At 37.0% G+C, this 15,729-nt stretch overlaps 1 protein-coding gene across 7 annotated transcripts in view; it reads left to right on the forward strand.

Moving 5' to 3' along the window:
- ARHGAP21 (Rho GTPase activating protein 21) overlaps positions 1 to 14,894 on the forward strand; it is a 124,198-nt gene extending 109,304 nt beyond the window's left edge. For all 7 annotated transcript variants that reach the window (XM_040546290.1, XM_040546288.1, XM_040546293.1 and 4 more), the window contains 16 exons: positions 20 to 122; positions 209 to 245; positions 935 to 1,060; positions 1,849 to 2,133; positions 2,860 to 2,924; positions 3,007 to 3,155; positions 4,648 to 4,796; positions 4,888 to 5,043; positions 5,151 to 5,229; positions 5,912 to 5,985; positions 6,071 to 6,160; positions 8,308 to 8,433; positions 8,628 to 8,669; positions 9,002 to 9,107; positions 10,886 to 10,917; positions 12,311 to 14,894. In XM_040546290.1, the coding sequence (XP_040402224.1) occupies positions 20 to 122; positions 209 to 245; positions 935 to 1,060; positions 1,849 to 2,133; positions 2,860 to 2,924; positions 3,007 to 3,155; positions 4,648 to 4,796; positions 4,888 to 5,043; positions 5,151 to 5,229; positions 5,912 to 5,985; positions 6,071 to 6,160; positions 8,308 to 8,433; positions 8,628 to 8,669; positions 9,002 to 9,107; positions 10,886 to 10,917; positions 12,311 to 14,044 (3,353 nt within the window). In that variant the 3' untranslated portion in view covers positions 14,045 to 14,894. The remainder of the gene's footprint in view (positions 1 to 19; positions 123 to 208; positions 246 to 934; positions 1,061 to 1,848; positions 2,134 to 2,859; positions 2,925 to 3,006; positions 3,156 to 4,647; positions 4,797 to 4,887; positions 5,044 to 5,150; positions 5,230 to 5,911; positions 5,986 to 6,070; positions 6,161 to 8,307; positions 8,434 to 8,627; positions 8,670 to 9,001; positions 9,108 to 10,885; positions 10,918 to 12,310) is intronic.
- The last annotated feature ends 835 nt before the right edge of the window (positions 14,895 to 15,729 follow it).

Below are 15,729 nucleotides of genomic sequence, written 5' to 3' on the forward strand. Positions count from 1 at the left end.
AATTTCTGCTTGTTTATAGAGTCCATCAGGACTAGTGTCCTAGATAGCCAGCCTGCCACAAAACCGGAGAGATCGAAGTCATATGATGAAGGATTGGATGACTACAGAGAAGAGGAAAAATCGTAAGTTCATGAAAAATGTCAGTTAATTTGAAAATATTTTTAAAGTGTGCAAAATCTCACTTTAACATCTGTTTTTGTTCCAACAGATCCATTAAGCACGTGTCTAGTTTAAAGGGGATCAAGGTAAGTAAATATATATAACAACTCTAAAAAATTATAAATTTACTGTGGCAAGTTGTATGAATTATACAACTAACCTATACCAAGTGATGTATTAAACAAGACACAAAGGTCATTGGAATTGCTGCTATTCAAATTATTTTTAATTTTTATTGATTTTTTTTGATACCGGATTTTAATGGTATTTTCCCTCATTGGTGCTATATGCCTCACATAAGTAAAAGTGGTCTGTTGTTCTGTAGGCTCCCCACATGGTTCTTGATTTTCATTTACCTCAGCCTCTCTAAATGAATTATATCTATGGTGTGCTTCTGTAAAAGTTTACTAACGAGAGTCTAAGACTCTCTCAGTGTGTCCCAAAGTATCCTTGGGATGTGTAAGATCACTGTATTATTCTATAGAAACATTAGGAATCATATTTTCTGAGGGGGATATTCTTACAGGCTTTTTGCCGAATATGGTGTCAGCTTTTAAAGTGAGGAATGGAATAGAATAGTTCAGTTGGAAAAGACCTACAAAGATGGAGTTCAACTGCGAGACCACTTCAGGGCCAACCAAAAGTTGAAGTATATTATTAAGGGCATTATCCAAATGCCTCGTGAACACTACCAGGCATCGTCTTGCATGTAGAGATCACAGAGAAATGTATTTAGAAGTACACTGTGAGGTTCCTTCCATGATGTTCTCTGTAGGTCCCAGACAGTCAAAAATCTTCAGAAGACTCTGGTTCCCGAAAAGATTCTTCTTCAGAGGTCTTTGGTGATGCCTCCAAGGAAGGATGGCTTCATTTTCGTCAGCTTGTTACAGACAAAGGAAAGGTACCTGTCACTTTTTCTTTTTAAACCTAGCGTAAATACTAACCTGGTGGAAAACTGAGGTAAGAAACTTGAAGCTTTCTGGTTATGCATTTTTCAGTAACGTTTCTGGGATGTGAGGCTAAAGAAATCTTTAGACCTGTTTGTTAGTGAATTAGTGAATTCCTCATCTTCTTTCAGAGGCTGCTTTCTGAAATGTTTTAATTTTATATTTCAGAGCATCTGTGAGATAAACTCATTTCTAACAACTAATTAAGTAGAAAGATTCAGTCCCTTGGTAAATGTAGTTTGTGGTTGTTTTTTTTTTTTCCTATTTGCCAACAATGAAAAAAGCTCTGATTTTCATCAATGTTGTGGAGCTGAGTTCAGATTAACCTCCTGCACATGTATGGGCTAACACTTGAGGAAAAGTAGGAATCTGGAATTGCAGTGTTATGTAAATACGAGTCTGACTTGAATAATGTTTAAAGGACTCGGGCAAGAATCCACTAAATATTTTTTGCTCTATTTGTTTTAATGCTTTTGCAAAGTTCTGCACATTCTCTTTTTTGCTGCTGTCGTGTGAAAACTCACACTTAATGGGTGATCAGGGAGAGCGGGCTATTGAGCAATTCTCTCCTCTAACACAGAGCAGTTAGTTAGTCCCACTTTTGGGTAGGCTTTCCACAAGTCATCCTTAAGGATGGTATAAATGGTTATTCTTCCTTTTTAAAACTTCTTAGAAGTAGATTTGTAATGCAGAAACATTCATTATAACAAATAACCAAACTTACTTACTATATATTTTTCAGCGAGTTGGTGGGAGCATTCGGCCATGGAAACAATTGTATGTTGTTCTTCGAGGTCATTCACTTTATTTGTACAAGGATAAAAAGGAACAAATGACCCCATCTGAAGAAGAACAACCTATAAGCATCAATGCTTGTTTGATAGACATCTCATACTGTGAAACCAAGAGGAAAAATGTATTTAGACTCACCACGTCAGACTGCGAGTATCTGTTCCAAGCTGAGGACAGAGATAATATGTTAGCATGGATTAAAGCAATACAAGACAACAGCAACTTAAATGATGAGGTAATCATTCTTGTCTTTTAATTGATTAAAAGAAAATACCATCATTTTTAGTACTTCAACAAAAGAAATCATTTGCAGTTAATTGATCAAAATGTGTGCAGGAGCATACAGGAGAAGTTGAAAGGCGAGGCAGTGAAGTATACTGAATTTAAAGAAAAAAGAAGCCTGACATACTGATAATCAGAGAACAGACTTTTGAAATAAATGAATTAGTATAATTGCTGATTTGACTAGAGATGAACTTTATATTAAACTGATCTGTCAAAAATCCCTAACTTTCAAAAGATAATTGTAGTATGGAGCTAATGTGTTTCATCTTCAGACTTGCATTGTAAAGTAGTGTGTGCAGTGGCATGGTGTGCTGAGTTTCTCAGTAATTGAAAAAGGCAACTTTGAAAGATGTTCATTTCTTTGATTATATGTAGTTGTTTCTGTGAGTTAAATGTTAATGCTAAATGCAAGGCAAACATACTCTATTATACATAACATACCACTATCTGTCCCAAAATAATCCTTAGTGTATTTTCACTACACACTTTAATTTTCCTCATGTTTTTTAAGTGTTTTGTACCTACTGTTACCAAGGACTGCTCGCTAGATTTTTAGCTGAACTGAAATGTTAATTTTTCATATGTGATCTGTTGATGGGAAGATGTAATTGTATTCTGGAAGTAAAAACTGATGTATTTTGTAAGATTGTAAAGTAGATCTCAATTCATTTTATAGGATACTGGTGTCACTAGTAGAGACCTAATTAGTCGAAGGATTAAAGAATACAGTACAATGATGAGGTAGGTAAATTATGTACTGCCAATAGTTTTTGTACGCTTGTTATTTAGCTTCTTTTTACTGAAGTAACATATCATGCTTCAGTTCTTCAAGCAGCAAGACAGAGCCATCTCCCAAAACACCTCGTCAGAGTCTAAGTATCAGACAAACTCTACTTGGAACTAAAGCAGAACAGAGGACCCAGAGTCCACATTCTCCTAAGGATGAGTCAGAAAGGAAGCTTCTAACGAAAGGTTTGTGTTTTTTTCATTTCTTTAGTTCCTTATAGCCCCAGTATGAAGCTATTGAGGTACTTTATTTAGGTTCTTCCAAGTCATGAATATACATATGCAAACCAAATATTTACTAGTGCTTATAGCTGCAGCTTGGAGAAACTCAGTTCTTGAACTCTGTTGTCTAGATGTTACGTTAGATGTACCTCAAGTTTTCTCAGATCCCTAAAGTTTTTTTATTTCAATCCTCAGGAAGGTTTTGTGTGAGTGGTTTATTTCTTCCCTTATAGCTCCATGTAGCGTTAATTGTAGGAAAATACTGGAGTTAGGCTTTTTATGACCAATTTTGCCAAAGTTTGGAAATAAGTTTGTGTGTAATTCACAGTATGGTCTCCAGCTCACTTGGTAAGGACTAGGTACATTCATATTTTAAATATGCTGTAGAACTAGAGAAAAAAGTGTATTTTTTTTGTATTTTTGTTTAAAGTATACAAGTTCAATTATTGTATTTTTCCCAGAACAAAATTAATACCTGCTGAGTTCTAAAATACTAGAATCTTAAAGCCTGGCACTGCAAACTTAGTGAATGAACTTTGTCAAGTGTCACAAGCTAAATCTTTTTCAAAGAATGTGTAGATTCACGGTGTCTGATCAGACTGCTTTTAAGGGTGCTGCACACAAATTTAGGCAACTTCCTGGAGTGATCGCTTTTGATCAGCTACTTCTGACCAATTCAATGTTGAATTTAAACTGTGAGTGAATTCTGTTTTAGCTTACCAACAAACACTGCATTACTCATTCTGTGTGCTGCAGATTATGTAACCTAAATTGCAGGTGTTAAGTGAATTCTATATTTACCGAAAGAATATTTCCAGAAATAGTTGAATCAGAAGGAAGCAGTGTTTTATTAGAAGTCTTGCAGTACAGGATGAATGGGAATTGTAATTTGTTATGTGAATTGTATAGTGGAGGTAAACAGAGCAACTGAATGTTTAATGTGATTTTGGATAAATAAGTGTTTGAGTCCTGTTTGGAATGATTTAGGAGTGACTGCAACCTAGTAATTAACTGAAAGTAGGTCTGCACAATGTAAAATGGTAGTGTGGCTGTATAACTTAATACCAATTTCGTGTTGCACTGTTGCTCAGTAGAGACTTAATCTTACTTGAGTAGATGTTGTAGTTTTAATTTTTCTAATGTAATTTATATACATTTAGTTTTAGAATGATGAAATACCACCTTGTCATTTACCTACTTGCTTGTCTGAGTGTGGGTATATTCAAATGTATTTTTTGAATCACAGAAGAGGAGGAGAAGGTATGTTTAAGGCAGACTAATGTTTAGTGAGTTGTTTGCAAACTTGGCCAGGAAAAAGGGGGCTAAAAACAAACAAAAAAAAACCCACAAAAAACGTTCACTTTATCTTTGCAAATGTTTCCTGTATTCACAGTAGCTTTTGTGACTTATTTTTCTTATTTTTCTTTATTTCCTTATGTGCGTTATTACTATCAAGAAAAAGATGAGACAAGCCCACCAAAAGACAAGGGGACATGGAGAAAAGGCATTCCAAGCATTATGAGGAAGACGTTTGAAAAGAAGCCATCTGCTGTAGGAACATTTGGTGTCAGACTAGATGACTGTCCCCCAGCTCATACCAACAAAGTAGGAAAGGACAATTTTTCTTTCCATTGTGATTTTTTAAATACTTTTTGTATACTTTAAAAATTTATTTAAAACTTTTCTTTCCCTTCAGTATATTCCACTGATCGTTGATATATGCTGCAAACTGGTTGAAGAAAGAGGTCTTGAGTACACAGGTATTTACAGAGTTCCTGGAAATAATGCTGCCATCTCAAGTATGCAAGAGGAGCTCAACAAAGGAATGACTGACATAGATGTTCATGATGATGTAAGTCTTCGATCATGGTATTTCCACTTTGAACTCCTGAAAACTTCTGGCTGTGTTATGATTATAGAAATATAAAGCATGTCTGTCCTTTCCTTCTAAATGTTTAGAAATGGCGAGACTTGAATGTGATAAGCAGTTTGCTGAAATCCTTCTTCAGAAAGCTCCCAGAACCACTTTTTACCAATGGTGAGTTGTTTACCTTATGTTTTTGTCTGTAGGTAATACTGTCGAATGGTTGTCCTAAAACTTTTAGATGGTTTGAGAGAGAATCTGCGGGAATCATCTCAGCTCTGCAATAAGTGCTCTCCTTCTGCCTTAAGGAACAGGGAGTCACAGTGATCATATAAATTAAAAATGACAGCTGTAAATAGAATTTCTCTAATTATGAAAATATTACAAATAGTGTTCAAATATTGTGCCAAAATACTTCAGTGTATCCACTTTAATACTCACTTTGGCAGGCTAAAAAAAAAAAGGATCTTCATTTTTTGTTCTATAATTTTTTTTTCTTTTACTGTTTTCGGAAGGATTAAGAGAGGGAAGAAAAGCAAGCTTTGGGTGTTAACTCTGATTTGGAGGATATAACCAGATTCTTAAAGTTACTTCTTTAAAGTTCCACTAGAAATAGTAACCAACAGAGCAAAGGCAGAATTTGACTTTAGGGAATACAATTTCTTAAACCATGTTGCCTCTGTAGTATTGTTTTTCATATCTGAGTTTAAACCAAAACCAACCAACCAAAAAAAAAACCACACCTCTTTTCAGAGGAGGGTGCAAATGCAGTCCTCTTCCACAACAAATTATGCAGTTGTGTTTGTTTGTGTTCCAAAGGTAATATGTATGTGATTAATTTCTGCTTTTTTAACAGACAAATATGCAGATTTTATAGATGCCAATAGAAAAGAAGATCCTGTTGAACGTCTGAAAACACTGAAGAGACTGGTAAGCTGAAATCAGGTGTGTTGTAGGTATACTACAAAATTAGCATTAAATGTTTAATGTTCTGAATAGTGATTGTTTGTTTCAGATTCATGATCTACCTGAACATCATTATGAGACTCTCAAGTTTCTTTCTGCACACCTCAAGACAGTAGCAGAGAACTCTGAAAAGAACAAGGTATCAGAAACAAAAGTAAAATGTACTTTGTTGTGTTACATTCATGAAGCAGTTTTTCTGCAGGATTTTTTCTACTGATTAAGACCATAACTTATTGTAGATAACATTAAGACCTTAGCAGTGTTGAGTGAGAACATTTTTGTATTACACTAAGGACTCCTTGAAAATATTCATGTTTAGCATGAATTAAATTTATTCAAACTGATGTTAATTCTTGTGGGAATAACTGCTTACATATTAAATATATTCCATGTCTGTAAATTTCATCTAATCCATTTAGACACCAGTGAGTGTATGTGTCTGGTTGGGGATTTCAACTAGTTTAAACAAACACTTTCGATTAATATGCTGCAGACTCTCAATGTAAAGCCTATAGGAATGCATAATTGACTTTGAAAATAAAACGAAAGTAGGTGTCTAGTAGCACCCTTGTTTAAAAAAAAATTTGCTCTTCTTTTTACTGTGCAAACTCTCACAAAATACAAGATCAGTCCTTACTTTTATTAGACTTTGGAATCTGTCAGAGTGTAGAAAGTTTGGGTAAAACTGAAGTGAATGTCTGTGACCTGAATGAACCCTGTTGACAAAGGCTGGGCTTCATCAGCTTTGTGTGAAGCTTAGGTGTCCAGGACAAGGACTGTCCTAAAGTGCCCTAAGACTAGGACTTGCTGTAATAACTCAAGTGTTTGACCTTGTAGATGCTTTAGATGGTTTTAAGAAAAAACAAAAAACATAAATGGTAGTGATTTTTTTATTAAAATCATTATGAATAGATTTTTGTCATCTACATTGGATGGAGTAGAGTTGCTTCTGTGCATGCTACAGTCCTACTGTAAATGCAAATAATAGTATCCCCTTTTTTTCAGGGAAGGGTAGCTGAATGCAAAGATGTGCGATATGGGTGTGTTTATGGATGCTTACCTCAGGGCAGGTGAATGGTATTGGCTACCAACATGCAGGGATACAGGAAAAAAATGTGTGACGGATGCAGAATAGATGAACACATGGCCAACGTTAAATCATTTAAAAGATCAGAAAATGTCACGATTCAAATAAATTTGGTGGGTTCCAAGATCAGTTCTGCAAGGAATACCTGCTAGTTAAATTTGGATATATCTGTATTTATGTAGACACACACACACACACACACACACACACACACACAACCTTTAGTGTAATTATAGTTGTCATTATAAGGAAATGATAGCAAATGTCATTAAGAGCAAAGCCTAAAGCAAACATTTATCATTTGATGTTTTCAGTGTACTGTATAAATACTGTTTAAATAATAGTAATACTATAGAATACGTAAGGCTAGATGAATGATGTATTATAATTACATGACATGCCAAAGGCCACAGTTTAAGTCAAAGTGAGCATTAGGGACTTGGGTCATTCTGTTTGCAGTTTCCTTCTTGAAAGAACAGGGACCTCGCCTCGTATTTATTTTCTTCTGTGTCAGAACAGCAAGTCAGAGAAGTAAGCAAAAATAGATTAGTATTCTGCTTCTGCATTCGTGGAATTATTTGTCAGAAATGTAACTTTAAAAGTAAAAGAAAGTGGATGATTAATGTTATGGCTGGGATATGTCTGAGTCTGTCTCATGAGTAGATGTTGGGTCTATAGCATTGGTTGCTGCCACCTCCTCAAAAGTAAATGTTAATTGAGTGAGCTTTTTGTCAGCAGGCATAATATGCTATTTGATTACTAGCTAAACTTTTTTTGTGTCATGTAAATATTTTTTCAGGGAAAAAAAAAAGCAGGGAACTACCAATGTCTTTTAAATTTTTTCTTCCCTTTTATTAAAAAAAAATCAGTGTTTCGAATCAAAACAAATAGTCTCCTCTCTACAGACTCTTCTTGAGTTTTCTGTGCTTGTGGAGCTATTCGCTTGTGATGGATTAATGAAGGTTGAATTGTGAATTGCAGAAGTTTTGGATGCCTTCATTTCATCTATACAGATAGAAAGCTTTTTGTATTGTGTAACATCTTAACTGAGTCAATAATGTGTTATTAAAAAAAAATTTCTTTGTCCTTGGCTAAAATGGTTCTCAAATATTATTAATGTAGTGTTAATATATTTAGTCCGTATTACTGTGTTTTCTCCTTTACAAATATATGATGTATGGAAATATTTCATTTCTTAGATGGAACCAAGAAACCTGGCAATAGTATTCGGTCCAACACTCGTGAGGACATCGGATGATAACATGACACACATGGTGACGCACATGCCAGACCAGTATAAAATTGTAGAAACACTCATCCAAAAAGTAAGTGGATGCATTTCATTAGGTAAAAAGTAAGATCGTACACAGAGCAGCTTTCTCTTATTGGGCCACTTTGGGTCTGGTATTTATCCTTTGAACACCAGGATATCATTTTTAGAAATGTCCTTGTTTGATTGTTCCACATTCGGGTTTTGTGTTTCTTGTGGGGTTTTCACCGTATTTATTTTAAATTGTAGCATGACTGGTTTTTCACAGAAGATGATGCTGAAGAGCCCCTTGTAAGTATTGTGGCATAAATATTTGCATTTTAATTGCCTTAGTTTAGAATCTGCTTCTGCTCCCTCTAGAATGTCTGTATATTTTTTATTGCATCACTGTATGGTTTGCTCTTCAGAAGCACCTTTTTAGCTCTCCATCCCTTACAGTAATGAATTTATTTAAAAGAAAAAGCCGCGCATTTGTTTAAAAAACAAAAAACATAAAATGGGAAAATAAGAACACATGAGGAAAGCGTGTCCTCAGGTGACTAATGCAATTTTCTAAATGCTATTGAATCATAATGACCTATTTGTGAAACGATGATGAAGAGATCTTTGTTTATTAACTATAGACAACAGTTCAGGAGGAAAACACTGTAGAATCTCAGCCAGTGCCAAACATAGATCATTTACTCACCAACATTGGAAGAACGGGAGTATCTCCTGGAGACGTATCAGGTAACTCTTGCCCGGACAGCATTAGTCCATAGGCTAGAATAACCTACTCTGTAAACTCACTGTAACTCTCTCTTCCTATTTTCTTTTACTAATCAATTGTTTTTCTCTTTTCTTAAAGATCATTAACACTTTTTAAAGATTTGAATTGTTGGTAATCATGCATGATACGTTAGAAAACTTTACTGTCTAACAGGGGTATAATCATTAAAAGATGAGGCTTGCACATACTATTTTATTTATTCACAGTAGCCCATGCAATCATCATCGTGAGGTGAAGTAGATACGCTGCTGTAAAGTGGTTTGTTGTGATGGCAGAAAAAAAATGATCTCCAGTGGTTTTCTAATATTGCTCATTAGGAATGCGAAAAATTGAGTTACATTTTCTTGTCAAGTGGTGGACACTTTAATAAGTATGTTGCAGTATGTCTATACTAAAGCTGATTTCCTTCTGTTTATGAATGCCATCCTCTTGTGTGGCTAAGGACAAGCATTGCAGGCTCTTTTTTGGTGACTTTCCCCCCCCCCTCCTTTCACTATACTATTGCACTAACCCAGCATGTTGTATCCCACAAATGTTCTCCCTTCGTCTCTAGCTTTTGTTTCAGTTTTCAAAGGGTTGCTCAGCACTTACTGAAGCAGTCACTTTATACGGATGTTGTAACAGGCGAAGTGGGAGGCGTCTATCACACGGTGATGTCTTTAGTGGATTCTGTGATGTCACTGGTGGACAGCTGGAACTGTAGGAAGAAGGAGGACTGTTGCCCACACTGTAGCTGCCTTGTCTGCAGAAACCCCCGTTTCTTGTAAATGGAAAAAAACCAAGTTGATCTGTGCTGTAAATTTTCGTTTAAGAGTATTTTAAACAGATCAATGCTACTTTTTAAAAGTTTTTCTGCTGTTTCTTGTTATCTCTGAAGCAGACCCTGAGGAGAAATAGCATGGTATGGTCTACCAGTCTTTCTAGTCATAAAGCATTAGCCATGTGTCAAAAAGGGGTGTGGCAGGGGGCTCAGCTCTTTCTTCCGAGGGAGAAAGTCCCTAACGCTGGATCGCATCCAAGTTCATATTTTTTTAGTCATTGCGCTAGCCCCTTCCTACCCCCTTTGTAATTGTACAATCTTGGGTTTTGCGAGACAGTGAAACTATGGTGTCCATTTTTCATTTCATAATAGCGCTTCTTATAGAAAAGCATAAAACAGGTATCTGCTGAAATCTAGCTGACGTAAAACTGAAATTTTACCTATACCTAGTCACAGGTGAAGAGAGTTATAATTCGGGTTTTACACACAAAATATGACTTAATTCCTTTAAAAATTCAAGTCTCACAAAAAGAATATGACTGCACAAACCACGATTTGTACCTAGGGCAGCCAACAGTGCTAAGACATTCAATTCTGCTTTGTGTATCCTGAATCTCAGGAGAGTACGCAGTACAATCCTGAAAAGGTGTCTCAGCTGCGATTTTGCAGGGGCTGTGTACTTAAAACATTGAATAAACATTAGTATTTCTGTTTTTTTATTTAGAAGAACAGGGCTCCTTTGCCATTCCTATCATTGAGCTGGTTCTGCCTACAATTCACAGCATCCTTTCATGGCGGTGGCTTTCTGTGGTGCAGCTTGCATCTTTGTGAGCTCTGACTATTCACTCTGTTCTGGTTTTATTTGCTTCACATTTCGTTCTGTGCTTGTCTTTTTCCATAAGTCCAGCATTGTCTGTAGCAACAACAAAAAAGAAAACTGCACAGAACTGAGCAGAATTGTTTTTAATTTTTCCACAGATTCAGCTACTAGTGACTCAGCAAAATCTAAGGTAAATCACTCTGTGAAATGATGTAATGATAAGCTTCTGAAATCTGCTAGGTATTTGATTACTTTATGATGATTACTTTATGAAATTGCTTATATATAGATATATGTAGGTTTCTTTTATTTAAGTGGTAATACCGTTTTCTTGTGAGCAACTTATTCTCTAACAAGGTATCTGGAATCAATAGGTGGTCCTTTCAGTAATGAAGTCTCAGTGTGTTGGTTTTTTTTGTTATAACTGTTTCCATGATGATAGCTCTTCCCTCAACACCTCTCCCTCTGAAGTGCTGATTGGGATTTCAGAAACTTTTTTGAATATAACTCCTTCACTGCTGGTGTTGAGTCTTCCTTTCCTCGGGTTAGATGGAGAGGCTAGACTTCTGAACATGGACATTTAGGTAGCTGACATCTCAGCTGTTCTTGTTGAGTCCTGGACACAGATGTCAGATTTCGGTGCTATTTTAAAGGTCCCCTGATGTAAGCAACTGCCCTTTTCAGTTGATATCACTGCCGTTTATCTATTTTTGAATGTCTGTAGTGTGCAAACTGCACTAGTCAGCGAAGACAGGGTGGTTCTTCCCCAGGCCGGCCACTTTTGTAAAGGTAGGAAGGGAGCAGTAAGCAGGAAAGGTATACAGCTTTGAGGTGGCAGGTAGCAGTGGTGCCAGTGTGGTGGAAACAGTTTTTAATGAATTTTACAAAATAGAATAATTTGGCTCGTCCTTTTTTTTTTTTTTTTTTTTTTTTTTTTTTTTTTTTTTACTTATGAGTGGTCCTAAGTGCAGATTCCTTGGAGGGCAAGAAGAAACTTAAGTAAGTTTCTTCTTAACATAAATGTTAAGTAAATAACTGCTAATTTTCTGTACTTGCACCTAAATTTCAGTTTTGTATAGCTTTCTTTGTATTGGTGCTATTGAATTGATATGGTTTTAAAGCTCAGAACCTGAAAGGTGAAAAACAACTGAAAAATAGTTGAAGAAATTAGCTTTCTCACGTAGGTAAGACTTCTTGAAAGGAGGGGCTGAAACCACACTCTTGGGACGTCATCTGTGAAGCACTTTTCTGTTACAGAACAAGCTTGGAAAAAGTTGTCATGCTTTAACGGAGCCTGCTTTATCAGTCAATCAAAAATTAAGTAGCTGTACACAAAAACTCCCCTTTGTGAAGTTGAAGGGACTCAACAAGTAGAGTTCTTGGGTGAAAATTGGCTACTTGAGCAAAGTCTTTTAGACTACAGAAACAGCATGGAAATATTTCCTGAATAAAGAATGTTTCCTGAATAAAGACAGGGTTTCTGCTCTGAAGCTCAGGAGATATTTTTAAAGAAGCATTCATTAGCATGAAACATTTCATGATTTTTAATTATGTCCTTTTTTCTTTTCTTTTTTTTTAAACAGGGTTCTTGGGGTTCTGGAAAGGATCAGTATAGCAAGGAACTGCTTGTGTCCTCCATTTTTGCAGCAGCTAGTCGCAAGCGGAAAAAAACAAAAGAGAAACCACAACCGAGCAGCTCAGAAGATGAGTTGGATAATGTCTTTTTTAAGAAGGAGCTTGCGGAACAAACTCGTGGTGACACAGCAAAAGAGGACACAGCTAAAGGGGAATATGAAAAGGAAAGAGATGCAGGAAGAAAACAGAGGATGTTTGTCCTGAAGGAAAAAGAGAACAGCAGTAAAAAAGATGTGAATGTTGTGAAGGACGAAAAGAAGTCACTGAAGAAAGAAAGTATCCTGCCAGAGGAACCTTCACTGCCTTACCATGAAAAACGTGCAAAATCACCAAATCTCAGCAGTCGGCAAAGCACGCAGAAGAGCAATCCTAAAATACCTATTTCACAATCTTCCTCCCAGGTTGAAGAGACGGTGTCTGATTCTGGCACTATGCTTAGCACTTCCTCCCAGGCTTCCCAGCACAGGTACTCGTGCAAAAAGGTAGCCAGCCCTGAAATTAAACACAGTGAGTTTTTAGCAGCTGATGTCAGTTCCATCACCTCCGATTATTCAACTACTTCATCTACCATGTATATAACCGGCTTGGATGCCAGCATGCTGAGCCCTGAGGTGCAGTCAGTGACAGAAAGCAAGGGAGAAGATGCTGATGACGAAAGAAGCGAATTGATCAGTGAAGGCCGTCCTATGGAGACAGACAGCGAAAGTGACTTCCCCGTCTTTGCCACCAGTGCTGCTGCTGACAGGTTGTCCAAGGGGAAGGTGTCAGAAGTGGTAAAGACCAGTCGGAGGAACTCTGAAGAAAGCGAAGTAAGTTGTACCGAGGGAAGTTCAACACCAAAGTTAGAGAGCCGCAGACTTTTTAGCTCACACAAGCTCATTGAATGTGACACACTGTCTAGGAGGAAGTCTGCACGGCACAAAACAGACAGTGAGGGTTCAGGCGATGCGAAGAGTGAGAAGGACTTGCCTACTGTGACCAAAATGTTTGACATAATGAAAAAAGGAAGATCAACGAGCAGTTTAGCTACGTCGGCCAGAAGCGAGACTGACAAACAAGAACCTACCTGGAGACTCAAAATTACAGATAGGTTAAAGCTGCGGCTCAAATCGTCTGCAGATGACATGTTTGGAGTTGGGAATCAAAAAGCTAATTCTGCAGAGACTGCAAAGAGAAAAAACATCAGGCGAAGGCATACACTTGGAGGACAGAGGGATTTTGCTGAAATAAGTGTCCTGAATGCTTGGAAAGCTCAAGAGGCAAGTCAAAGCAGAGAAAGGGAATCTGAGCTTTCGGCTGTGAATCGGTTGAAGCCAAAATGTCCAGCCCAGGACCTCTCAATCTCAGACTGGCTTGCACGAGAACGTTTACGCACTAGCACAACTGACCTTAATACGGGTGAAACTGGAAAGCCCAGGCTCGAGAACACTAGCTTAGCAGACGTATCAAAGGTAGATCTGCCGTTATCTGCAGAGATGCAAGCAGATGAAGGCAGCTCCTCCAGCAGCTTGACTTCGATTAGCAGAACACCACCTTTGGGACCATTTCAGCCACCAGACCAGGTAAATGGTGAAAGTTATCAGAATATGAACAAAAACAACTTCAGCCCAGCAGTTGACGCCCATCCTCATAAACTGTCTGGGACCCAAGTGGTTAGATCTCGATTCTACCAGTATCTTTGAAATGGGGAGATATGTCCACTACAGCAATTCATTAACTTAATGTTACGCTTCCCAGTAACTGTGTGTATGTGTGTGTGTGTACATATATATATATATTTTCCTGTACTGTTGTTGTTACGCAGCCTTCATTTGGGCTGGTTTCATCGATATGCTCTGTGGAACGTCTTCACGGTGCATTACCACAGCCAGAAGAACACTAAAGTCAAAGTGTATATATATACATATATATATATTTTAAGAAAAAGTATATTTGATGGCTGCATACAAATGTTGAACAAAGCATCTGATGCAACACGCTGTGTAGTGTATACATGGTTTTCTGACTGAGAGTTGGCCTGGCATTAGTATGCAGAAAAATCGTTCTTTTGGTTTAGTCACTAACAAGTGCCTCATCATAAATTCATTTGGTTTGTTAGGGTGCCATATTGTTAAATTAGAGAAACTTACTACAAACAAATGAATGCATTTTACTGTTAACGAGTTTCATTACATTTTACAAATGTTAACACAGGTGGCTACAGAGCTTCCATTCCTTAGGCATTCCAGTAAATATTGGAGTTTTATATTTCCAATTTTAATACAGATTTTGAGTTTTATGTGACTTGAATTTTTAATCTTTCTGTAAAATAAGTAACTTAAATGTACATAATACATGTGTATCTTTTCTTCAGATACCAGATTTGATATAAATGTTGTAACATAGGCGTGTAGATAGTGGATACTGGATGGAACTGGTTTCTTTTATTGAGAATATAATTCTGCATGAAGACCTAATGAATCCAAACCTGTATCATGCCTGTGTGCACACCCACTTAAACACTGGAAATAAAATTGTTTTGGTGACTCTTTGCATGACGTGAATTTATTCTCGTGCTGGGTTTTAAAATGCTGTGTTCACAAGCTGCCATGTGAGAGGGAGGTTCAGCTGCTTACACAGCTTCATTTTGATACCTAATCTGATTTCCACAGGACATAGCAAGTAATTTTATGTTTAATTTGTTGTTTTTGAAGCACAGAAGAAATGTGTCCATAATCCTCCCCAGGTCATAAGAAGTGAATACCAGTATCTGCTGGTCAAAACAATACTTAAGGCTTTGGGACTTCTTATAGTTACAAATTTGAAGACAGATTCGTACCCTAAAAACTCTTCCGTGTGTGATCTCTGATTCATCACGTTGGCTATTCCCCTCTTACATACCAGCTCCTGTTGTTTGCTCAGTAGAGGATTAAACCCGTATTGATGATAAATAGGCTATGAACATCATCAGCATAGAAAAACTTATGCTTGTCCCATTATTGAGAAGAGAAGGAATGATAGTAACCAGGATGTGTAGGCAGATGTGGTTTCACATAGACTTCTCTTTCCAGAGTGACTGCAGATAGTCCCATGCTTTGATCTGCTGTGTTACCGTTCCTTGCAATAAACCATTATACAAATTGTCTGTGAAGTAAAAGCAACAGACAGAACAGCTGAAGATCTGTGCAAGTTCTCAGCATATTTGGTCTTCGTACCTCGTACCAACTCACATACGTGAATAATGTTCTTGTGGTGGTCTTGCAAACTTAAAATGCCTTTCTTATACCAGAGCAAACATGAAACTGGTGCAGTAGCAGCGTTCATGTGAAATGGAAGGCATCGCAGGTATGTTTTGTGAAATGCACAGGCAGTAGTTGATGGTGATTTT

This window comes from Cygnus olor, chromosome 2 (assembly GCF_009769625.2).
Source record: "Cygnus olor isolate bCygOlo1 chromosome 2, bCygOlo1.pri.v2, whole genome shotgun sequence".
NCBI classification, from domain to species: Eukaryota; Metazoa; Chordata; class Aves; order Anseriformes; family Anatidae; genus Cygnus; species Cygnus olor.